Here is a 26,131-nt window from a genome sequence, read left to right as displayed (position 1 = left end):
GTTGCCACCATTTGTAACCCCGTCGATTAAAGAAAAGAAATAATGAAATATACTTTATTACTGAAAAACAACTTAATCTTCTGGAAGAAGCTTCATAGCTCGGGCACCCGGTGTAAGCTAGCAGGCTGAAACGATGTCAGCGCAGCCGCGGCCAGTAATCATTCACCCCCTTTTCCGTAGGCGCGCCGCTTCGTATACAGGAAGACAGATAACCTTGAAGTGCGCTTCACGTCTCGCGCGCGTTCCAGCTGTGCATGCCCCCCCTCCCCTTCCCCCCCGTCCGGGGCATCGACGGCTAGCGTACCACCGGCCCTGTACCGCTGGCTGTGACCACATGACGGCGACGGGGTGTAATTGAGCGTCCACGTGGTGTCTGCTGGAAACGAGCTTGGCGCGGAGTTCTCGCGGGTTTCTCGGGGGGCGTCGCATCGCCGACACTCCGGCTGGCGCGAGTCGTCCGGAAACCGCGGTACGCGCGCGGGGGGACCATGGCGCCGAGCCGGCTTTCGCGGTTCGTCGTCCCCGCAGTCGTGGCCTCGGTTCTGGCTCTTGGCGAGGGCCGAGAAGGCGTCGACCGGCTGGTGCCGAAGACCTCGCGAGTCTACACCGGTCGAGATCCCGACATTACGGACATTGTGAGTGTCGCGGTAACGTGTTCGGATATATCACCGCGACACAGTGACGGCTGCATTCATTACCGGTAGCAGTAGTAGCGCAACTAGCAGCAGTAGTAGTAGCTGCAAGTTGGCGTGACTGGCATCAGTATTACTTGATAGCATTATTCTAGCAATACTACTGATGGTACCCGTAATAATAATAATAATAATAATAATAATAATAATAATAATAATAGTAGTAGTAGTAGTAGTAGTAGTAGTAGTAGTAGTAGTAGTAGTAGTAGTAGTAGTAGTAGTAGTAGTAGTAGTAGTAGTAGTAATAATAAAATAGCGGGAGCAGTATCACAGTACTACTTGTACAATTATTCTAGCAAATGCAGCAATAGTATTGGTAGTGCTGCTACTCTTCATCATCTTCCTGCCGAAGCCGTTCCCAACTCCAGTCGTGCATTTTTCAAGACATTAATCACAAACATTCCCACTGGAAATGTCCATCCTCCATTTAGACCTCTGAATGGGGTAATCGAATGGACAACAAAAATAAATAAATGAATATATAATAAATAAATAGTAGTACTGGTTTCAAAAGTAGAAGACAATAATAACTCCGTGGAGGATCCATAAAAAAATAAAGTGAGAGTGTAAGAATTAGTATCAGTAATACTTTGATAGCTTTAAATACAATTGGTAGTAGTGCTTGTAGCAGTAGTAGCAGTAGTCGTAGCAGCATTAGCAGCCGTAGAAGCCTTACGCAGCAGTTAGTAGCAGTCTTGGTGGCGATGATGTCAGTGTTAAAAGTAATATACAGAACTGGTCGACTTGGTTTCGACGCATATTTGTCTGTGTATTCGATTGTGCTTGAACCCCCTAAAGCTACGCGTTACTAGTAGTAGTAGTTAGTCGTGATGGTGGGTGGTAGATGGTTAGTCGTTATGGTGATGGTAACATATTAGTATTTACCAAACCCAGAACATGGAAGGACACTAAGGAAAAACCAGAATGCGCGTATCAGGATTTAGCAAATCGTCGTCGCCACTTTAGAAAAAAAAATAAATCTCTCTGCTATTCAATAAAGCACAACGACTGCGCATCAAGCGCACCATAACTCACCTGTACCCAGGTGGGCATGTGCGCAGCTGTTCTCACTCAAACACAAATCCGACTCGGTTTGACAGAACGGAACCCACTCAAGGAACAGTAAGAATGAAGTGGTAACCATTTAATAAAAAAAAAGCGAGTGAGTTTGCACAGCGGGCACTTGGACACTGAGTCCAATTTCACTGATGTAATGAATATCTGTTTCCAGTTTTCCGATATTATTTTTCCCTTATAAGTTTATTAATTTGCCTCCCGCTTTGTTTCTTCGTAACAGGATAATAGGCATAACTCTACCATCAAGAACGACGCACTCACGCTCGCAAAACATCGATTGGTGGACCTAACTTTCATCTAACGTCTTTTTATCATTATCATTATTATTATAGCTTCACACAAAAGTACTTACCACTATGTTGTGCCGTATTGCAGAACGAGATTTCGTAAAGCTATTAGACGCCTGCCGAATAGTCGGGCCTAGTTATGCGAACCTCGTCTTGGCTTTCTCAACCATCACAACAAAGCTGAAATGTCACCGCCACGACAAAACCATCATGACATTGCAGTTTGATGAAAATTACGTTACACATATCTGTAAGCAACATGCAGTTTATTCAAGCAGTGGCATGGCGATAAAGTATACCACACCATGGCAACGTTAGCCATTCGCTGATAGCATTTCCCAGGATCTCATTATGTAATAAACAGGCAAAAAAGCAAATAAACAAACAAAAACCTGCTGGCAGAGTTTAATAGGTTTTGTGAATATGTTTACAATATTGAAATTCTAGAATAACTATGCAACAACAGGTGCTTGTTTTATGCTCTACAGATTTTTTAAATATAATTCGTGCCGGATAGCACAAATATAATCCTCGAACTGTGCTTAAAGAGGCAGGCATTACTTTCACAATCAATCAAACTGCATGTCTGAATAACTAACAAAGGGTCACTAAACAAAATTTAGGCACAGTCGAGCACCTTTATAACTAAGGCCTCCACAACGAAATAACCTGTATAACGAAGATTATAACACGTATCCTGTCCCGGTTTTATTGTGAGCTGTGCGGTACATCACGTTTACAACGAAGTTACTTGTATAGCGAATCCTTTCAGAGGAATGAATGAATTCTGGGGTTTTACATGTCAAAGCCACCATTTGATTATGAGACACGCTGTAGTGGAAGACTCCTGATAAATTTTGACAAATAGGAGATCTTTGACGCGTCCCCAATGCGTGGGACACGGGCTGATTTCGGAGGCCTCAGGCACTTTGTCATAAAGGCGTTTGGTGGTAATTACATAACAAAACATTGCAATTTGCATATCTTCGCTGGTGACATTGCAGAGCATGTCGAGTTGGAACCAATCCTGAGGATGGCACCGGTTTCGAGACATGCGCTGTCGAACTTGCGGCAGAAGTACATTGTTGATACACTTATTTTTTTTAAAGGCGATTTTATTCATTCAATCACAAAAATAAATGGAACGCCAAGGAATTTCATTGCACACTTCTGCTGTTTATATCTTTAAACTGATGTAATCATGAGAATTCCTTCCAAGTGGATAAGCCTTGCGAAAATACCGGCTACAACTCGTAAATTGCAACAGGTGCCGTTAAGATTGTTTAGTGAACTTTTCTTAATTAGTCAAACATTCATTTCGACTTCTCATCTGGCTCTTCAAGTAACCCAGCTCAAAGACTAGAATTGCGCTGTCTGCCACACGCGATTATACTAGCCTAAAAGAAAGCAGCCATATGGAAGTGCGCATTATGGCAGAAATTAAACCCGATTCAAAAGTAACTAGGATAACTTAAAAGTTTCAATTGTTCCGTGCGAAATTCACGAACTACGTACAGCCACTTCTAAGTTCCACCAGGCGGCACATTCTTGGCGAATCGCTGCTTTCTTGGCAAATTTTAATTACATTCATAGGTGCTCGTGACACTTACTCGACCCCTGTGCATATGGTATAAGAAATATCACCTGCAAAAGAACATTTCTACAACATACGGCATGTGAGGCTAGGCACGCATAATCAGTTTTCTCCAATAGCTGCCAGTTGTTTTTCTACGCGAATAAACACTTGCGAAATGTTTGTGCTATTAGGCCGCAAGCTGCAGTCGTTTCTATATATACTGCGACCGTAAAGGCGCTCTTTGTTGGTGTCGAAACATCTCTGTCAACCTGAACCCGATGTAAATGCCGTAACGTGGAAACCGGTAACCACCTCCTGCAGGAGACCCTCGTGAGGCGCAAGGGCTACCCGTTTGAACGTCACCGTGTCGTCACCGACGATGGTTACATCATCGAGATGCACCGAATACCCTGGGGCAGGATGGGCAAGCCGACCGGTTGGCCACCGAAGAGACAGCCCATCCTGCTCATGAGCGGCCTGCTCGGAGATTCCTCGAACTACGTGCTCGATTTTCCGGACCAGTCGCTCGGTGAGCTCGGTGACAGTCAAGTCTTGTTAATTTTATTTGCCTGATACGGACGGACGGACGGACGGACGAGCATTCAACAAACATTTAACAAACAAAACAAACAGATGTCCGCCGCAGTTCATTTCTGTTTTATGTACTAGAGATATCACACTTTGGTACTTACCCGCGGTAGCAATGGTTAGGTCGGTTTCAATGCTGACACACTTACTGCTTCCACTTCAAGAATAACACGCGCCCAAGTTAAGTAACAAAGCTAGGCTAGTCGGTTACACCGCAGTTTTGGGCACCACGGCTCATTATTGTGGCAACTGATGGGTCTGGGAACTGCCTGGAGCGATATTAATGATTCAAATATGAACCTTGTGTTCACAAATGTACCTCACCTCGAAGAGCGGAGCACAACGCCACCCCTCGACTAAAGAAAATACTGAGCTTCGATAACTCTCCTTGGCAATTCCAACGACCAGGATCGAATTGCTTGAGAAACCTCCATTAATTTCAGTGCACTAGGTCGCACGCTGCAGTCGTTCCTATATATACTATGACTGTAGAGGCGATCTTTGTTGGTGACGTCATGAGGTCTTGGTTACAAAAATAATATCAGGAATCGTCTTAGGGTGTTATTTCAGCACGGTTACCACTCCGGTCGAGAGATAAAGTTGCCATTCTATTTCTCGACTAGTATCACCGGTGCAGTACAGTCCCTGCCGGCCGTTTCCCCCTTTCCGTGGTAGCCAACTGCGCTCAGCCTGGTCAACCTCCTTTATTTCCCCTTACTACTACTCTTTTTCTCTCACATCTCTCTGTGTACAGACAGTGGATAGATAGCTTTCCTGTGCTTTCTTCTTAAGTTTCATTCTCTAGGGTATTTCCAAACACCTGCCAGGTGCAAATGGCATACCTACAATTTATCGTCATAACTATCGAGTCAAGGCGCAGTGACGAATGGAGGTACGTTCAAGAGTGCGTGGGTCAGTGAGACGGAGAAGTGTTCAAAGACCCCTGTAATAATCGAAGAGATAAAAACATATGTGTCAACGACTGTTTTGTCTGTGGGGCTGTCAAAGAAACAGCTGCGTTATTCCCGGTATACAATGTATATGCCTCGTGCTTAAGTGACAACGTTCTGAAGCTTGGCCGAACAGCGTTAGGAAGCGGGCGAAACGGAGAACGACACACACTTGAACTCCGACGTTCCCGTTGTCGTGTCTTCTGTGCTATTTGTTCTACGGGAGGTTTCGTCCACTAGCGCCGAAGTTTTCTGGCCCGTAAGGCTGCAGCAACAAGAGGGGCGCGGGGACGTCTCAAAATTTGGAAATCAGCTTACCTACGGCACTCATTAAATAATGCCGTTAGAATTTCCAGGTGCAAGGAACAAAAGGACAGCACCGTGTTCTATATCAATAATTTGTTACAGAGGTTTTTTTCCTTCCCTTCGGTAGAATTCATATATCCAGGACTGGCGGTGTCAATGTGACAGAATATGAATATATACTAGTCTGAAGACTCATAACTACACTGTCATCATAGTAATTATCGTGGCCGTCATAGCATCATCGTGATTGTCACCGATATCATAAAGAAGCATCATTATGCGATGACGGTGCTCCGAGACACGCGATAACTGGTCATCAGCCAGCGTTGCGACGCCATCTATTAGGCCATAGCATCGCGCAGAACCCAGGAACTCGGATTGAGCAAAGTGAGCAGGAAAATAAATGCTCTTGCATTTAAAGTTCACCTTGGCGTACCACATCCCGAACTCGTTACGACGCAGGGTTCGTACTCGCGGACCAGCAGTACGACGTTTGGATCGGCAACGTCCGCGGAAACTCGTACGGCAAGGCGCACGTAAACCTCAAGGTCCGCTCGAAGGCGTTCTGGAACTTCTCGTGAGTCACTCTGATTACATAATTTCGTCGCAACCCGCAATCGTACTTTTTCTCATATATTTTTTTTTCGCGTCTGGCAACAGTTTGACGTAATGCGCCTTGATGACAGGCAGCCCTTATGTACGCGAACATGTGGAAATAGCCAGAAGCAAGGCTGCGTGCAACATCACTGTCAGTAACGCCCATAGCATTGCAGCAGACAAAACAACAAGATACGCCCACCGACGGTTGGCGCGTTTGCTTATCGTCTTGCGTTCCGAAAAAAAGAAATCACAGTTATTGGGACAAGAACACTTCGTGCATAATATTAGGTATTTACACATATTTGTATAACAAAGACAAAAATATTACTGTAATAAAGTAAGATGCTACGGCGAAAATATATGCAGCGAATATTGTTGACACTTCTCGACTGAGACAAGGATGCCTCAGTAAAAAGTTGCACAAGAATGCTAATGTCAGAGGCTGATGACGCTATGAACGCATTGCGTGGTGTCGCCGCGCATAACGAACAAATGTTCGGATAAAAAAACGAAGTCACTTTGGTGAACATTTTCTAACGGCGTAAATAAAAAAAATATATATATAAATTATGGGGTTTTACGTGCCAAAACCACTTTCTGATTATGAGGCACGCCGTAGTGGAGGACTCCGGAAATTTCGACCGCCTGGGGTTCTTTAACGTGCACCTAAATCTAAGTACACGGGTGTTTTCGCATTTCGCCTCCATCGAAATGCGGCCGCCATGGCCGGGATTCGATCCCGCGACCTCGTGCTCAGCAGCCTAACACGGCGTAAAGGGGGGACGACGCAAATAATAGCGAACGTTGGTTCGGCAAAGCTGACGTGAGGCCCACTTGCCTTGGTAGCATCACTCCGCCTGTTTTCGGTAAGCAGATACGACAACCTCTCCTGATAAGACAGAAAAGGATAAGATCACGATGAAGCGTGGTGCAACTTGCATTTGCCTTTTATATTTATATGTTCATGGGTATATAGGACTGTGTGCTGTGGATTTCTGACCCTATGACGTGTTTTTTTTTTTTGGTTCTTACGCATATTCCTATGTTGTTGTTTCCGCTATGCGAAAAGGAGTATCCATCACCATTATTAGGCGACTACCGTCTCCTTTCTTTACTTAAATAAAAAAAAGGGGGGGGGGGGCATCTCGTCATTCAAGAGACGAAGAAAGAACCAGTGGCACACAGGTAAACTGGCTAACGTACGTGAAAAAATACCTGCCTTGAGATATATTTCACCCTAAGCGACACCTCAACGAATCGCAGTTAGTATCGCTGTCAGTATCCATCGGGTGCGTTCACTCATTACAGGCGCTCTTCCCAATAAAATCAGTTCGAAATCACTATTAGAAGATTAGAAGTAGCTGGTCACTCCGTTAAGTGTTTACTCCCTTTGAATGATTTTAATGGCTCGCTCCCTTACGCTCTCACGTGAATTCGCGCGCAGCTTTCACGAACACGCCGTGTTGGACCTTCCGGCGCAGATTGACTACGTGCTTCGCGCCACGGAGCGGCAGGATGTTCCTTACGTGGGCGTCTCACAGGGTACGCTCGTACTCTTCACCATGCTCTCCGAGAGACCTGAGTACAACCGAAAGGCGAGTGAAAATGCAGTCTTGCGTGTCTCATTTCTGTGTCGCGGGGAAGTGCTCAAATGCAGTCCGTATACCCGAGGCCCGCACCAATATCAGCCCAAAAGTGCTCTTCCACTTCTCCTACGCCAAGCGCGTACCGTCGCAGCGCATAAACTCGCTGCGGTGTCCCAGTGGCCATGACGTGGCGCTGCCAAGCTTGAGGTCGCGGGTTCGATTCCGGCAAGGGGGCGTTATGCATAAACGACCGTGTACTGTGCATTGAGCGCACGTTAAAGAACCTCAGGCAGTCAAAACTAATCCGGAGCTTCCCACTACGGCGTGCCTCATAATCAGATCGCGGTTTTTGCATCTAAAACGCCTAAATTTAATTAGTTATTCTAATTTAGTCATAACATGTCAACAAGCGTAACAGAGAAACTCGAATTTCCTCGTTCTACATCTTGTGACTTTAACGCGATAGTATTTTTGGCTTATCCTATATTTCGATGATTATTTATCGACATCACTTTTTGTTAGAGCCACGTCCACGCAGTGATAAGTTGGGTCGAGAGTAGTATAGTCCGGCACACCTGACGCACACCCATGCAACTACCACCGATGTGCCTGTCACGTGCCTTTGTATGTCGCATCGCTTCGAAGGCCCCCCGCCTCCTCCGTCTTCCACGCTCCTCTACTCTGAGCTCTCCGGGTGCTCTGTGGAGGACATACCTTCTTACATCGCCGAAGGCCAAATGGGTGGTGTCCGAAACATGGTGTCTACAACGTGTTTCCGGTTCTGCAATTGCTTCCGACGCAAACAGTTCACAAAAAGTTCACTTTCGAGATCTCTTTCTGTTACTCAGAGTCAGCGGTCACTGGTTGATAGATTTTGACACCACCTCTTTTCATCTTACAATGTTATCGTTTTAAAACCCTTGAGAGGGCACGTATCGTGCGTTGGTGTCAGTATCTACTCACCTATGCCTTTGAATCCATTGTCTCCGAGATGTACCCGCCTTATTTCGCACCGCCAGCAAGAGTGAAAGCCCAGAGTGCGTTGTTATAACGGTATGTATCAAAGGAATGTAAGAGTCACGTTGACAAGAATATCGATGCGCGAAATATAAGAATGCACTGACCAGGTGGCAACTGAACTCAGTCACATCAACCGCTGCGCAGGTGAAGGCATTCGCCGGGTTGGCACCGTTCAACAAGCTGACGCACGTGGAAATCGTCGCATTGACAGCGTTCACGCCGTACGCCGAGAAGTACTTGGTAGGCAAAGGTCTCATATTTCTGCGTAATACACTAAAACTAACTGAAGGACGAATAATAAATAACAATTTTCCATCAATCTCTTATTGAACTTTAGCCTCTTTTTCATTGCATATTAGTGGTTTTATTATGTATTAGTATATTAGTGCGGTAAAATTCGTGTTTTTGCATGCCTACCTTTTTTCTACTAACTCTTTTTTACTCTTAGACGGATAATTCTTCTTCATCATAGTCATCATCATCATCATAATTTATTGACCCTTAAGGGCCCCTGTTGGGGTATTACATAAGGGGGGAGCATACATAAGAAAAATAAACGCACAAACAGTCATGACTGAAGTAGGAAACAATGACAATAACATTCATAAGGGGTAAAGAAGGTGTAATCAAATGAATGTCAAACACAAAAAGTAATAACCAATGCTCTAAAAAAATGTGATGTAGTAAAAATAAGTCACATCCATTAAGCATCAATACTCAGAAAGTTCGTTAGTATGTTTCGAAACTTGGTAGGATTACGTCCGATTACTACTGTTACGTTTCGCCTACAACGCGCGGTAATGCCGGCGCGGATGCAACGGACGCCGGGGCTTCGTTCAAAGCGGCGGACATTTTGGCCCGTTCGACGCCGCCGCAACGCCTCCCCGCCAAGCGTGTCCAGGCGTGTTTCAGTGCCACGTGTCTTCGTGTGTGCGTGTGTGTGTGTGTGCCCACGGTTGTCAATGCGCGGCAGCCGGGGAGCGGAGCTCCCCAAGTGAGGTGCCAGGAGGTCTGTCCGTCGGCGGGTTGGCGATGCGTCACTACACTCGGCTCAACATGTCTCTCGGCTCGACCGTGCGCGCCGTCGCGTGGGCTCATGCTCCGCCGTCGCGTGGGCTCATCCCGTGACCTTCCTTCTGGCCCGCGACGCCGAGTATAAGAGCAGCTGCCCCCGGACGCCAGGAGAGGCTCCGATTTCTTCTGTTGAGTTACGTGCTCTCCCGTCTCTCCACGTCGGTCGACCTGACCGGCCGCTCTTTTGCTATGTTAGAATAAACAAGTTGTTCTGTTACCAGTCTACTCATGCTTTGCCGGGACCTTCGGATGCTTCCAGTGCCCCAGGCCGCCAGGCCAACGCTACCCTTGGGGCTTGCGACCCATTCGCAATAACGGGCGTCAGCACCGAGTCCCCAACACTACGCGGTCCGGTAAACTACTATTCCATTCTGCAATAACTACCGGCAAGAAACAGCTGTTGAAGGATTTAGTCGAGCCGTGAAGACGTAGAATACTGAGGGTGTTTGAGAGACAGCGTGAAGTAGGGTTGGGTGGCAAAAGAAGAGTGTCGCGTAAATGCGGGAAATTGTAATAGAGCTTTTGAAAGAGGCATAAGCGTGAGATTTTTCGGCGATGTGCTAATGATTGAATGTGGAGGGATGATTTGATGTTTCTAACACTTAGCCGATAGTCGTACTGGGATGTAATAAACTGGGATGCGCGATTTTGGACGGCTTCCAGTAGCTCAACAAGGTACGCTTGATGGGGATTCCATATTGCCGACGCAACAAGGTTGTTTTTTTCATCCTCAGATTTTTTCGGCTCCCCAAAACCGGTCCCTGCTTACTCCTTGTCTTCTGACAAAACAAGGCAGATCATATTAAAAACACGCTTGAAACTGTTTAAAAGCGAACGTTCTTTTGCCTCTTCCCTCGACTTTCTGACTGTTGCTGCTGCTATAGCTGCTGCCTGCTGGCTGCTGGCTGCCGCCTTGCCGATTAGTTTTTGACAAATAGCTGGGTCGTACAGAAAGTAATGTCGTCACCACGCCGTCATGGTCGTACCATTGCCATCCCTGCATGCTGGCTCCTGGACTCAATCTGAGACGATTGGCCGGTACCGGGTACAGAACAAACAAACACCGAGTGTAGTGCCAATCGAAGTGGTCCTTGCCGAATGCGCGAGTCATAGTGAAAGTGAGGTCGGTCTAATTGACTGGTATAAAACACATTTCAAACAAACACACACACGCAAGCACATAAAAAAAAAAAGCTCAGTGCCCTTCCACCGTAAAGGAAAGAAACAAAATAGGAGAGGGCTTGACGTCACGTTTTTGAAGCCGGAAATGCAGCCATGTTGGTGTGCCATCTCTTGTTGCCCCTCCAATCAGCTCGCCGGAGCAGTTCGGCGCGAACTTTGAACTTGCATTGGTACAAGCTGCCGGAAGTGTGTGCTCCTGAAGCGCGTCAGAACAAAGCCTACGAAACTTCTGTAGCAGCTTTAGTGAAGCAGACGCGTTCCTGTGCTTTTCCGTTGCACATTGAAGAAGTTGACGAAGACCCGCGCCGTGATTACTTGAGTATGTCTGTTGCTGGCTGACACTCGCACTCACAGACCCAAAACACAGCTTTCAAGCTTACACACCACGCTAAGGCAGCTTGTCTCGCGAACAGAACATGCTGCGAGGAAGACACGTGCCGAAAAAAACTTTTTTTCGGCCATTCCCTGTGACAACCATTCCACTCTGTGAAGATAGAATGGCAGCGAAAGGTGACGACAGTCAAAGCTCTCAAATGAAAAGCAATGTACTTTCGCTGCCATTCCATCTTATCAGAGTGGAATGGTCGTCATTTCTTTAACTGAATCTTGTGGTACTTGTGTAGCGGACTCTTCATCAGGTAGCCGAGTCACACCTTGATGTTCGTCTTCTTCACGAGACCCATTCTGTAGGTCGGCTTGGCGAGCAGTCGCCTCTTCACATGCATTTCGATGGCTATGTCGTCGTCGATGTGCCTCGGAAGACTCTGCATGGTCTGCTGAACGTCGATGGGCACGTTCACGGCTTGCGCCTTGATTCCCTACTGTCCCCGGCCGTGACGAGCCTGATGCACATGGACGGGATCCGCAGTGCAATCAGGCGTTCCACTACGGCGTTCAGTTTCAGCAGATACTCCGGAATGCGAGGGTACACGTATCCGTTCGCGATCGAGTACTGGGACACCACACCTTTCAGCAGAGATTCCTTGCACGTCCCGCACACCTTGAAGTCGGCCACGTCACCTGGAACGCCTGGAAACATACGGGACAGTACCTGTAGCGCACGGTCCCAATTAGTCACGTCTCGTACATTTCCGATCCTCGTCAGGTTGTTCTCGAACCACAGATAGTAGCACAGTCTGCAAGTGAATCCGAAATGTTTATCAAGATAATCTCATCGTAACTTGGCATCCGGCCGTACTTTTGAAGTCGTTCACTCGGTCCATCCGGTACCTCTGCCGCCGTATTGCGTTGCGAGTCTGGCGTCGTTGCTCGTTCGGTGGTGCCCAAGCTCGCGAATGTCGTCTTCGTTCAGCATCGCGCGAACGTTCTTCGTCACTGCCAATTTAGTTTAACATTTTACAACAAAGATTTGTTTGATGGATTAATTACTTGATCGATTCATTCATTCATTCATTCATTCATTCATTTTTGTTGGCTTGTACGAAACGATAGGCGTGAGAGGTGCCCTGTCCTTTCTGCAGCGCTGTGTAGGCCTTGGTGTTGTTTCAGTGGACGAATAAGGCGAACGCTGCGACCCGTTGCGCAGACGAGCGGCCACGAAGCGTTCCTGTCGGAAGTGCTGCCGCGGGGCGCCTTCTACATGCCGTGGGCCAGCAAATTCTGCGCGCTCCCCACGCGAGCGATCTGCTCGCTGATCGGCGACATAGTCGGCGACCTCGGGAGCAAGTACATGAACGAGGTGCGAGCGAGGGCGTGTTTTCACTGCGTGCAGATGAATCGCCAAAGGAAGATGGGCGTGAGCGTGGACAGGCACGCGTAGAAGAGCTAAATTCCTTGTAAATGTCACTGGGCGATACGACAAGATCACGAACACGGGGACGGCCTAACATCTTGAGCGAGAGAGATAGAGAGACGGGGAAAGAGAGGGGGGGGAGGGACCATCACAGCATCCGAAACCTCGCACTGCTTCATGTTACGAGGAGGAATGAGACGCCAAACGCCGGGGTGCTTCTGAAGTAGCTGCTAGCCTGGTGTCTGCCCACCTGCATTTCCAAAGGCCCATACAGTGATGGTCCCGTGTTTTTTTCTTTTAAAGTTATTTTGGCCAGCCCTGTGTGCATGATTGCGTAATTGTGCTTATTGGGCCCAATGATATTTAATTGCAATTTAGCATTTCTACGTGTTGGTCCTGCTGGTCCCTGTCTTAATTTCTCTCTTAAACTTTATTTAATACCGGAATACCAGTCCGCTCAATTTCTATACTCTTCCCACTTCCCTTCGCTCAGCATGCAAATTCATGCCTCAACCCACCCCGCTGCCCCTCGATCACCCTACCCCCTTGTATCCTAAATTTGATTCCCTCATGCTGCTTGTAATGCCTGTAAGGCATAATAACCCGCCCTACTGCACTCATGCGTGCAGAACAAAACATGGCCAAGAAAGTGAAGCAGCAGGGAAAAGAATGTTACAATAAAAAAAACCTTGGTGCGAATCAGAATGCGTGTCTACAAGGAGAGGAGATCAACGGTTTGCAGCTTTAAACAAGAGCACAACACTTTGAGTGAGCCTGCTCCGATTGAACTTACTGTTTAGTTGCGAGTAGTGCCTGTCGTATATTTGTCTTTCGTCCTCGTACAAGAGATTGGGAGAGGAAAAATAAAACATAGAAAAATGTCTGCCTTTGAAAACATGGTTTCGAGAAAAGTGTTCTTTTTTTATTTGACGGTGCTATCTAATTATTTTTAAGGTGCATCGAAATGTGGACTATGCCTTCGCTTAACTTTTTTTTTTCACTTCAAGCCGCCTAGTAGCAACTAACACAACTGTCGTATTTTTATAAGCAGTTTTTGAATAAATTAGGTTTTGTTAGGCGTGTTGGGCTTTTAGCTCTTGTGCCCTCCTTAAACAGAATTTAAGAAAAGCGTGACGTCAGTTTCAAAGTGATGAAGACGCGCGCGACTGTTTGCCCCACACAGGCTAAAAGAAATGCGGCAAAGCATTCTGCGTATTCCTAACCTAACCTAACTTAACCTACCAAAGTTTTCTGCAGTCGACGTTTAGCAGAAGACGCCCAAGTAGTGTAAAGAGATTTCATTAGTATAAGCTAAACTACTAGGTTCCGCATCCGTTTAAATTGTTTACGCGAGATTGCTAGCTGCGGGTCTCAGTATGTATAACCGCTCGTGAGTTTCGGCCCGATGTGGAACGAATAAAAGAGCTCTATTTTGATTATTCCGTTCCAGAAACCCCTCTTTTTCAGTGGAGTCGATGGTGCTTGACAACAAATATTCTCGCTCTGGTGGAATGCCATAAAGCAACTAGAGTTCTAACGAATTGGTTGAGATGAAACAGAGCTTCCTGATGCCTGAACCGAAATGTTTTGAAACATAAAACTTGAATAGCGACCACAACTGTTGCGCTGTCTACCGCATTTACTCGAAAAGAGATCGGTCACGAATATAGGTCGACCCTTATATATTGAAGTCACTGAGAAAGAAATGTATTTCGAATGTAGGTCGACGATATCCTATTAGAAAAACGGAGAACTTTGGAACATGGCATATCCTTATTTACCATAAGCTCGCTAGTCGACGCCCAAGCTACATCCTCGTTGGAACTGCCAGAGAATAAGCCGTCCTCTTCGAATGCCTCGCAGGCGTCCTTGGCACGCCAAGCGACGTCGTCCTCGGTGCTGTCGAGTGCATAGGTTATGCAGCCTTTTTTTAAGCCAGTCAGGATAATCTTTAGACTGGCCTTAGGGCGGGCGCGATGGAGGAACTTCGTTCGCTCTTAAGTCGAAATGATTTGTTCATGAATATAGGTCGGTAGTTCATTTAGCGTAACAAATTTAAAAAATATATGATAAGAGAGCTCAATATATATTCGAATAAATACGGTAGCCTCGGTCGCAGCACTGTTGTAGAAGACAGAGCTAGCTCTACTACCTTGTGTATTTATCAGAATGCGAGTTCTGTTGGCAGAACTCGCGAACTGTTGGCTGAATAATTCATTGCTAACCTCGAACATGTGAGCTTAGAGTTTCTCAATAAATGGAGGCAGCGCACCTGCAGCCAAGTGTCTGTCAGGTTTCTTCATCGCACTACATTACCGTGAAACCACGCGTAAGCAATGGGTGCGGTGAAGCGACGTAGCAGACTTTCTTGTACTGTAGCAGGAACATCCGACCTCGTCTCTACCCATCTGTCGCACACCGTTGGTAGTGTCTGCTTCATTTCCCGTCCTAATAATGAGGAGGAGGAGTAGATTTTAATGAAGAGGAAGGAGGAGAGGTCGGCCTGGAGAGCGTGCCTCTAGCCTGCTACTCCTCGCTAGGGAAAGGGGAAGTGGGAAATACAGGGAAAGGTAGGGGGCGGGTGATTATGTTATGGTACAATGAGATACTATATACACGTTGTCCTATATACGGATGCGCACTGTAGACGCAATACACGTAAGAGCAATCTTGCCCATACAAAAAGTAATCTTGTCACAAAAAGTTATTGCGCAAACACATTTCGCACTAACTGCACGTCTCACAGCTTCTAGAGGCGATCGTCTAAACCAGACTCACTTAAAAAGTTCAAAACCTAATAATGATGATAACGTTGCACCTCGCAGACGAGGCTTCCTGTCTACCTGCATTTCATGCCTGGAGGTACGTCCACCAAGAACATCGTTCACTTTGCTCAGGTACGCGTAAAAGGCAGAAATACGGGAAAATTAAAAGAAAGCGTGAATGCCAAGAGTGCGATCCCGCCCAATTAACGCCTTTGAAGCAGAGAGCGGATGAAGCCTTATGACGTGTGACTTTCTTGGTCCTTTCACCCAGCTGGTGGCTTCTGCGAGACCTCAGAAGTTCGACTATGGGCCTCGAAGGAACATGCTTATCTACGGTCAGGTAAGACTCAAAGAGGATGTGTACAGGGAAGTGAACCACACTCACGTCCGGTTTGCTACGCTACACCAGCAGGAGAATACACAGATGAAAAAAAAAGGTAATGTGGAGAACAAGAAATGAGGCAGACACTCATCTAGGAGTGGTCTAACTATGCGTAAGCATTGTGCCACTTGTTCATCTCCACGCAGCCCGGTGTCATTATCAATGTTATGAAACTGGATCTGGCCAGTACAAAGGACCAGCGCTGCGGCGACACAAACTGGTGAAGACGGTGGTGCAAGGAGCGTTGATGACGCAAGCAAAGTACTGCAGGTGAAGGCGCTAGGTACGCTGATGACGTTCTGATCATTTATAAGCCGTTATCGCTGTTTAGCGCCTTTTCCATTCGCGTCGAACCATTGACCAAGCGTACTCTGGCGGTGGCTTCGTATGGCACCACCGCGCAAACCGCTCCTTGAAAGCGATATGCGATGCCGACAAAGAGTGCCGATGACGGATAGATGCGCGCGCTGTGTTCTCGCCGCTTACTTAGCGTAGAAGAAAAATGCGTGAGCCCGTATCTTGAAAGCGATCTGCGAAAGTGGCAGAGTGAGGCGTGAGCTGAAGGCTCCGTGAGCGTTGTGTTCTCGCCGCTTCGTTGGCGTTGAGGCGAGAGGCACCACCAATGCGACTTCGCTCGCTGCTGAGGGCGCTATCTTGAAAGAGGTCCTCTTACGGGACGGACCGACGTAGGGACGGACAATTTTCTTGTTTGGTAAGCACAGAAATGCTTACGCATTTAAAATAGCATTAGTTACTTCAGTCGACAAATCTCTGTGATTGTTTATAGACTTGGTATGGTCAGGTAAGGGTTTGCGCAAAAGCTTACCCGTATGGAAGCTATGCAAGCAGGTCTGACATTGCTAACGGAATCAGCGCGAACTGAACGTAAGGTTTTTGTTTGCTATTAGGACTACAAAAACAATATGATGTTCTTTTGTTGGATTTACGACTGCAACAACACGACATTCGTTTGTTTGCGTTAGCTCTACAAGAACAATACGACATTCGCGTGTACGCATACCATAGCGTTCTTATGGCACAGGGAGCATGAACCTCAATAAACGCGAATGCATATGCAATGTTTGTTCTTATTCTCTTTCTTTTCTTTTGTATTGTGTGTGCGTGCGGCTTTGTTTTATTGTTGTTCTTATTGAGACGTCGTATTTTCTGGAGTGTCGGTGGAATTGTACGCGTTCTGTAAAAGGAAAGAGGCAGCTGCAGTTTCTCAATTGGTGCCGCTGGCCGGCTCACACTTAGTTTTGACAGTTACTAATCAACAACACATAACAACGAAACAGCGCAAGGTCCTTAAACAGAAAGGGACACGTGTGGACAGACACATCACCTGCACATGTCCATGCATGTCAGCTTTTTTTCGAGGTTGTGGCGCCGGTTCACCGTTAACGTAAACTATTTTTTACTGTTTTCGCTGAAGGTAGAAGTGTTGAAAGAATCAAACTTCAGAAAGAGCGGCAGCGAGCGGTTCAGGAGAAAGCTGGAGCCAAGAGCCCTCGCAGCGGCGATTAAGTGACTCGTGTATGCTCAGCCCCGATACAGTACAGTGTACTGATGTATGCGTTAGCGATAAATTTGGTACAGCATACCCATAACGCGCCAAAGACAGGAACCGCAAGACGAGAGCCACGTCTGCTAAATTTAATTTGGTGGTCTATCAACGCATAACAAGGCGCAACCTATTATCGCATGACATCGCCGCTGTTTTTGTGTTTCTATTCTAGCGTAACACGCAACAATATTACCCATGGGTAGCGACAGTGCGATTGCAGAAACTATCAGAAAGATTGAATGGAAAAATTGAAGACTTCATTTAAATAACTTGTGCCCAGAAAGCAAGGAACACCGAGTCGTGTAAAGTCATGTGGCAAGAAAGATGTGTGTTCCAGGTAGCCGTGCAGTTTATTTTCACTGAAGTAGCGTGTTGAGTTGGGCTGATTGGCACGGGACGGAACATAAAGGAAACCGCGCTAAAAACAGCACGGTGACGAAATGAAGCGCCGCGTTTGTCCGCTCTCGTGAAACATCCTGTTTTTAGCACTGTTTCCTTCGAGTTAAACCACACTAATAAAGCGTCATCGTCAGTTCCAGAGCGATCGTTGACGCTTGCGAAGTTTCGAAATTGTGCAACACATTTCAGGTGGCGCGTGCAATGTTATTGAATTCGGCCGTCTCGCAATCGTGATCGGTCGACAACGCTCGTGCAGTTTTCGGTACAACAAGCGCATCTTGTGTGAGAACGACAACGTAAGAGCGATAATTATGTCAAAGCAATTCCCAGCAAAAGTTAAAACAGCATAATCTGGCAATATAACACAAACCACTATTATACAGCGAAGCCACGAGGGGCGCTGGCTAACACTCCTAGAGCTAATTTTGTACTTATACACGAATACCCAACAGAGCGAATGGGAGGACGGCTGCCGTGGTCAGGGGGTCGAACCAAAATCTGTCCGGATTTGGTTGGGGCTCTGGCTCAATCTTTTTGCTTCGGTTCAGGTTCAGCTCCGGAGAGAAAATCGTAATGGTTCGAACCGGTTCGGAGCTTCCTGAACCGGTTCATTCGGGTTCAAACAGGTTCGAAGAAGAAAAGAAAGCGTTCACGTGCCTCCTATTGTAAAAAACGCGCGATGTTATCGGAGAAACATTTAACTTCCCCTGGCTACTAGCTGTGTGAAACTACCGCAGACCGTTTTCTTTTTCACGGGCATTAACTTAAAAATTGTCACGAGGATGGTGGGCCTTTACAGTTGCGTTTAGAAGTCGGAACTTGTACATTCAGGGGGGTTCGTGGCACCCTGTGTGCCTATGCAGCGATTTACCGTGCGACATGTGTGTGCATCTTTTGAAAGATCTTTCTGCCTCCCCTTACCCCTTGCCCAGTGCATGGCAGCAAACTGGATATCTACCTTCCGGTTAACCTCCCTGCCTTTGTCATCTCTTTTAAATATATATATATATATATATATATATATATATATATATATATACCGTGTTACCCCTCCGTCAAATGTTATCCTTTATTGGATTCTTGAAGTTGCCCACGCTTGTTGTCCATAATGTGCAAAATGAAGTTCCCAGTCTACTGTTACCTACCCATATATTACGCGTTCATAAAATTTAATGAAAGAACGCAGCTAGTTCTAAGAGAACACGTAACATATTAAAATGAAATGCTGGACTACTTGGTGCACGTTCATAGGTAAAAATCGAGCACGATAACAAGGCAGGACAAGACAGGCGACAAGACAGGTGCTTTCGACTGACAAGCATCCGTTCCGCACGAGTTGTGCGGAATGCACCTAGGGTGGTGTTTAGGAGTGGGCGTTGTATGCCGGTCAGTTTTGAAGGGAACTGAGATGTTGGAACCACCAGGCGGGTAATGGAAATGTTATGAAAGGCGGATGTCGGTTGTGCATACAGAGTAATGCTATAATAAAGAAGTTAACGAACGGGAGCAAAGAATTTCTGGTTTTGTTAACAGGTGGTTTATAGAGGAGGAGGAGGAGGAGGAGGAGGAGGAGGTTAGCCAGTTCTCAGACCGGCTGGCTACCCTGCGCTGGGGAAAGGGGGTAAGGGGAATAAAAGCTAATAGAAAAGAAATGTTACAAAAAAACAAGAAAAAGGAAATAAGAAAAGAACGGCAAAAATAAAAGAGAAAAAGGAAAAGAGCATACGGCACTGCTTACAGTCTGTCTCTAAGATCAGTCCCACGCAAGAAGCGCAACGACGCTTTCAAAGCCTTCTGTGCTTAGGACGGTCTCGGCCAGTGTCTCAGGACCTTTTCCTCCGACAAAGGGCGCTTGTCAAGACTATCTAGCACTCTTGAAAGTTATTTCCTGGGCGCACTGAAGCGGGGACATTCACAGAGGTGGGCCATCGTTTCCTCGCAGCTACAGTTATCGCATGTAGGGCTGTTGGCCATTACGATCCGAAACGAGTACGCATCCGCAAGGCCCACGCCAAGCGGCACAAAAGCGTCTCCTCAGCTCTCGGTAGTCCTGACGGAAGGTGGAGCCGTTGATTCGGATCCTAGTTGTGCAGACGAGCGTTGGTAAATTCCGTCGATTTCCACTGTACAAGTATAAGTTCACGTGCGAGCTAACAAAGCCCTGTAGCTGCGTCTGTTCTCGATAATGGTATAGCAGTGGTGCCCACTGCGTAGCTATACCATTGTCATGAGCAGATCGGGCGGCCTCATCTACACGGTCGTTGCCGTAGGTACCGGAATGGCCCGATATCCACTAACATGCTATGTTGTATCTTTTCTCTATTGCGTGGTGGTGAAGAAGTCTTATGTCAGTGACTAATTGCTCATTCGGTCCATGACGAAATGGCGACATGATGCGCTGGAGAGCGGCCTTGGAGTCAGATGTTCAGTAAAGGTTCGAATAAAAAAATTACGCCGAGCCTTTTTATTCTTTGTTTGCATTTCAGGGTGACGCCGTTTAAACCAGCAGTGCGGTTGCGAATTCGGGTGGAACTGTTGACATGACTATTGGGGATCTATTCGAAGCATTATTTTCTGTGCTGATGATGATTTTGTAGGACGCGCCCAGCTGGAGATAACACGAGTGCCTAGCGGGTATTTGCTTCTTGATCCGAGCTGTTGGTCGCGGAAATGACAGCCAACTATGGTCGGTAGATGCCTGTATTGACTCACCGGGCGGTAAAGGGAGACTTAAGGGTTATTAATAATAATATATCACTGTTGGGGCTTCATTAGTGGGCCCTCAGGACTTCCAAATGAGGGTGTGGCTTACGCCTCGCAAGCGCTATACCGCTAAATGACAGTGTTTAAGGAAATGTAAAACAACTGAGAAAGGTTTTGGGGCCAGTTGTGAGGAACTATAAAAGTGTGGGATAGCCAAACGCTGTCGAAAGCACCTTTTAGATTAAGAGAGATGAGTAAAGTTTTGTATCTTTAACTGCCCCGAGTGTTTACCAAGTGCTTATAAGACGAGGGCCATGATATCTGCTTTCAATGGACACTAGGTCGTTGCGGTATCATTGGAAATGGTGACGCAGATAAGGCAGCTCGGACGTCAAACAAAGAAGACCGCTGCGTCCCCATTCCTCTCTCAAGGACCGACGCTGCGAGACAACTTCGCATTCTAGCACGCACACTCTCCTTCGAAATTAACTAAAAGTTAACTTCCGGAGTTTTACGGGTCAAAACCACGATGTGATTACGAGAACGCCGTAGTGGGGCACACCGAATTAATGTCGACCACCTGGGGTTCTTTAACGTGCAAACAGGGCTCGAGCGTTTTTGAATTTGGCGCCCATCGTAATGCGACTGCCGCAGCCGAGCTAGATCGAACACGCACCCTCTGTCTCGGGTAAAAACAAATAGGACGGGTAGCAACAAATACAAAAAAGTGGCCATTTGACAAAATGGCTCATTCCATACGAGTTCGGAAACGCAACTTTCTCGCCAGCCACCTTCGAGAAAAGCGATTTTTTTAACGAAAGCGATGTCGAGGGGGTGCTTCTGATGTCCTCGCGCGGAATATAAGCCACTTTGACAATCAATCGTGTGTTGTAATTGCTTTGCATAAAGTATGACACAAGTGGCATCAAAATATGACCTAGAACTACATTCCTGAGTGAAACTGGTGAATTGTCCTTTGCTTTCTCTCCACAGTGTATTAAAAAGAAATCTTTCATGAAAACGGGTTCATTGAGTCATCACATACATTATCTCATCTGCTTGTGGTTTCTTACTTCCTCTGTCTTCTCCACGCTCAAAGTTATAGCCACGTAGTGGTAGCTTTATAATGCGATGCCATTGTTTACGTGCTCCCCCCTGCACCCTCTCCCGCTTCCCTTCGTCACTCTTCTTTTATTTGTCTGCTGGCTGGCTGTTGGCCTTATTGCGATGTCTTCAACAGGGACGGTACATGGTGTTGCAACGCAGTACAATTTAATGTCATAAAGTAAGCAAATGCACAGGTCTCACAACGATTTAGAAGCAACACTACGAATAAATCAGAATAATGGACCTTCTTATACTCCTACAGACACTCATTGAAACGCTGACCGAAATTTGGGGATAAAAACGGAAAGAAATACATAGAAAATATGGACGGGTTCATTCTCAGAATAACAACGTCTTCTCGGAATATACCATACCAGCTGCTTCATAAAGGAACGTGCTATACAGATTACTCCGTAATGGAATGACTAGCCAGTTACTTGCTCCACTTCCCTCCATCCCCATCCTTTTGTTTGCGTGCCTTCAGTAAGACCCCTAGCCGGCCACCTGCCGTACCTGACACCGGGAGTAGCTCCTGATGTCAAAGAAAGTTCTTGCGTGTTAAAAGCATAGCGACTTTTTATCACCTTCTTCATCGCTGTGTAAATATGAAACAAACAGCACTGCTCAAGGCCCGTCATTGAGCACGACGCGATATTTTTTGTAGTTTCTTCATGGTTTTCATTTCGAAGTAAAATGAAGCAACTCGCCTGTCGCTTGAAGCTGCGTTCGGTTCTGAAAACAAAACAAAAAAACTAAAACGCGGAGCCGGTACGTACCAGAGTGATGTTCTCATAATGCGTTACTAAATTTCGCCACTCCGCCGAGATTATATGTCTTCCCTTGCACATAACCGAGGTACATTGAAATCCGATTGTGGGTGTCTGTGCTATGTTTGTCTTTCACTGAACTAGGGGTTGGGAGGGAGGCTGACATGTCTGCCTGTGTATTAAGTGAAATGAACACGGGTATTCGCCGCTAAATAAACAAACAAAGAAGCTCCCGCTGCGTCTTTTTACCGCTTTACTAACCTCGTCATAATTCGCGTCATTCGTCGCAATCCCTAAATACCCTCTTTTCTGCGAAACAAGCACCGTTCCTAAAATCATTCGGTTTATTCTTGTCGCAGAGATTTCATGCGTGTTTGTTTGTCTATGCGGGGCGAAGGGAGGAGGGGATGGCATGCTTCAGTGTTATGAAATTTATTGCTAAAATATGTAGCAGTTCTTCGAAATACGCTTGCCAGTGTTTTACCAGGATCTTTATTATGTCGTACTTAGGAATGTTGTCGCGTTTAGTTGGCACCGGCTACTCCTTTTCACATAGAGGTTTTAATATAAATCTACGCGGCTAATGAACACCACTGCATGCACAACCTCTTAAGTTTCAATAAACGTTGTGATACAGCTTGGTAGGCTCGTGGATTAAAGACACTCCGCAGTGAAATTTTGGACTTCGTAAGAAGGATAATTTCAGATAATATAGAAATGGAAGAGGAGGTCTTCGTGCAACATTTCATGATTTGAAATAAGAGTGAATCGTTAGCGAAGAGATAGCACAAATGTGCCTTTTTGATACCGGAACTAAAAAGAAAAAAGAATACACTGTCACTACCACTCGCCGGAAGTAACAGAGCCCAGAGTGTCGAGAACAAGCACAGCTTTTTGCTTCCGAGATTGGGAGGCGCCTGCGGTGCGCCGATAGTCTCGGAAACCATGCTTTTGAATACGCGTCATATTCACGAGCCACCTGGGGCACGGATCTTCTGCTTAAGCGTTTTTGAAATACTGTTAATAAGATAACCGCACAAGTAAAAGCTCTACAGCACTGCGAAAACTGCTTTAATATTTTATACTACTCAATAATACCCAATTCACCTAAGTCAAATTTTGTTGCAGTTGGCCTTTAAGTTGTTGAATGTTGCAACTTTAACGTTACAAAGTGGAACTGGTCCAGCAGAACATAGGTTACATGGATAAGCGTTCATACTCGTCTATTTTTATTGCGAGCGCAATTATATGGGCATTCCAGGAGCATCTTCGCAACCGTCACCGGCGTCGGCGTCGGAGAGATGTTCCCTATAGAACCCAAGTGCGATAACAACGTGACCGCGCGCCGTATTATGTAGGTGCGAGCGAAAGCGTGCGAGGGTGAGCCGAAGATAGTGGCTTTTGTTGACCACGTCCCGCTCGTCGCTGTAGCATTTAAAGGGCAACTCACCAAACTGATGGCTTTCTTCTGTTTAATACATCCATCTGTGCAACCACCAGTTGGTATTGACGGGCACTTGCTTTGCAGCGGGTACCGGCCGAGTACCGCCTCGGCAACGTTCGAACGGACGTGGGCATTTTCTGGAGCCGAGGTGACCACGTGATCACCCCGCCGAACGTCCAGGAGCTCATCCGGGAACTGGGGCCGCACGTCGCGATGGACCACTTCATCGACGATCCCTACTACACGCATGCGCACTTCTTGGTTGCATTGAACAACCCGGACGTGTTGTTCGGGCGCCTGCTCGCCTTTCTGGAGAGATACACCGCGACTGATAACGGCTGATTAAAGGAAGTTCCCAGAAATGAAGACCACTGTAGTGGAACGCCTGGTCGAGATTCAGGTGTTCCACTTGCTTAGCGCCACTTATCTGGAACAAAATCGAGTGTTATATATCAGCAGTAGCTACAAGTTCCACTGAAGAAAGAGCCGATTAACGCTCACGGGCATTCGTTACTCACATGTTTCACTTTTAACGAGGGAAATATATACCCAAATATGTTCGACTCACTTATTGGATGTTATGTGGATCGAGATTGAGAGCACAATGCTACTTCGCTGCTGTGTTCTTGATTCGTGCTGCCAGTAACAAACCAAGCAGAACACAAGAGAAGACGCACATATGTAAGAAAAAAAAAAGAGAAATGGAAGTTACAGCAGAGTCATGATATCTATGTGACAATCACTGTCGATTACGCAACTGTAGCCCACTTGTTTTTTGTAATATACGTTGTCTACGTTGTCAGTTTATATCAGAACCCAACAGATTGATCTTCGATGTATTGAGCATCAACAAAAGAGATAAATGTCCTGGCACCGCTTCTGTTCGTATCACAAGGAAAGAAATGGAGTTTCTTAGTCGGAATATGAGTGACGTGCTGTAATAACTCTGAGTGCTATCGTTCTTGTCTAGTATATAGCCCTGTACTTAGTAAATTTGAAATGTAGCCCAGCGTACTCGCATATGGTGCCTGTCTCCGCTTTCTGTCCCGTTTGAGGTCGCGCTCGTAAGATTAAAAAAAAGGAGAAGTCAGAGTGTTTCCGTTTTGTAATTTGCAGAATCGGCAAAATAGTGTGAGGAAGATGACACTGCTTACATAAAGGCAAAATGAACAACAAACACTGAATAAGTTTACATTCGTAAGTTCTTACTTTTGGACTTCTATAGCAGAGTTTGACTTCTATAGCAGAGAGAAGTTTGACTTCTATAGCAGAGAGAAGGAAGTCAGAATTTTGATTTCTCGAATTTCGCACCGGAACAGCATCGCCTACGTACTAGTGTGACGTAACAGATTTTAGTACAGTTTCTTGCATTTGGCAGGTTCCCTGGAGAATTGCTAAAACGTTCTACGTTTATTCTCTGGTTCGTAGAATTCAATGAAATATGTTTTCACTGTTTGTAGACGTAACCATGCCGGGGACGTAACCATACCGCACGTCGTCATAGGTAGGCGGGGCGGGAATTTCAAAGCGACGTCGTCCCTCATCCCACGTTTCTTGCGCGCGTTGTCTCGCGACAACTGTCTGCGGCAATGAAGGGAAAGCTGCGGAAGCAAAGCGCGCACAAGTGAGAGTGCTTCTGAAAAGAGTACCGTGTTTTCATGCACGTTATTTTAAGCTGGGGAAGAGAAAACATAAACACCCCATTAGCAACAGCTAAGTAAGATAAAACGCGCCACTGAATGTAAACGTTTGCTTATTTTGCGGCTTTTCCCTTCCGCGTCTGACCAAACGCGAAGCCGTCGCACAAATCTGCGTCGTCGATCCAGCGTCTGTTCCGAGCAACCAAAAGCACTGTCAAACGCTGACGCACTACTTGGCGCGGTAACACAAGTGCAGAAGCTCCGTCCCCGTAGCTTTCCCTTCATTGTCCCAGAACCTTGTCCGCGAGATTCCATTCCCGCTCGTGCGTGTGAGAGGAAATTCCGACCGCGGCGGCTGCATTTCGATTAGGGGCGAAATGCAGAAACGCCCGTGTACCTTGCTGTGGGGGCACATTAAATAACCCCAGGTGTCTTAATTCATCCGGAGTCCCCCCTACGACGCACCTAATAATCAGATCATAGTTTTGGTGCACGTGAAGCCCCGGTATTGAATGTATTTTTAAATTCCATTCTCGGTGAGAGTGATCATTTTGCTTTTGCAGAAACTCAACTTTACAAACATTATGTTTAAATTTACATTCTTAAAACCGTTACTATGCTCAATTTAATTATTTTAACAGGCTGTCTTAGCACAAGCTTTACAAA

The 26,131-nt window shown here is 46.3% G+C and overlaps 1 protein-coding gene across 1 annotated transcript; it reads left to right on the top strand.

The window, feature by feature from the left end:
* The first annotated feature begins 488 nt into the window (after positions 1-488).
* Positions 489-24,176, top strand: LOC126543703 (lipase 3-like). The gene is made up of 9 exons (XM_050190809.3): positions 489-635; positions 3,954-4,161; positions 5,939-6,053; positions 7,521-7,671; positions 8,827-8,922; positions 12,485-12,637; positions 15,517-15,588; positions 15,728-15,796; positions 23,910-24,176. The coding sequence occupies exons 1-9, from the start codon at positions 489-491 to the stop codon at positions 24,165-24,167; spliced, it is 1,269 nt and encodes a 422-aa protein (XP_050046766.1). The 3' UTR covers positions 24,168-24,176.
* Positions 24,177-26,131: the final 1,955 nt, after the last annotated feature.

The sequence above is a fragment of the Dermacentor andersoni genome, chromosome 10 (assembly GCF_023375885.2).
Source record: "Dermacentor andersoni chromosome 10, qqDerAnde1_hic_scaffold, whole genome shotgun sequence".
NCBI classification, from domain to species: domain Eukaryota; kingdom Metazoa; phylum Arthropoda; class Arachnida; order Ixodida; family Ixodidae; genus Dermacentor; species Dermacentor andersoni.
The sequence above is the reverse complement of the archived record's forward strand: the minus strand, read 5'-3'. Positions and strand labels throughout refer to the sequence as shown.

Bases quoted from the DNA above. Each gene is read 5' to 3' on its own strand.
- LOC126543703 (XM_050190809.3), top strand. From the start codon at position 489: ATGGCGCCGAGCCGGCTTTCGCGGTTCGTCGTCCCCGCAGTCGTGGCC. The intron at 4,162-5,938 runs GTGAGCTCGGTG...GTTACGACGCAG, and splicing joins TTTTCCGGACCAGTCGCTCG to GGTTCGTACTCGCGGACCAG. The intron at 12,638-15,516 runs GTGCGAGCGAGG...TGCACCTCGCAG, and splicing joins GGAGCAAGTACATGAACGAG to ACGAGGCTTCCTGTCTACCT.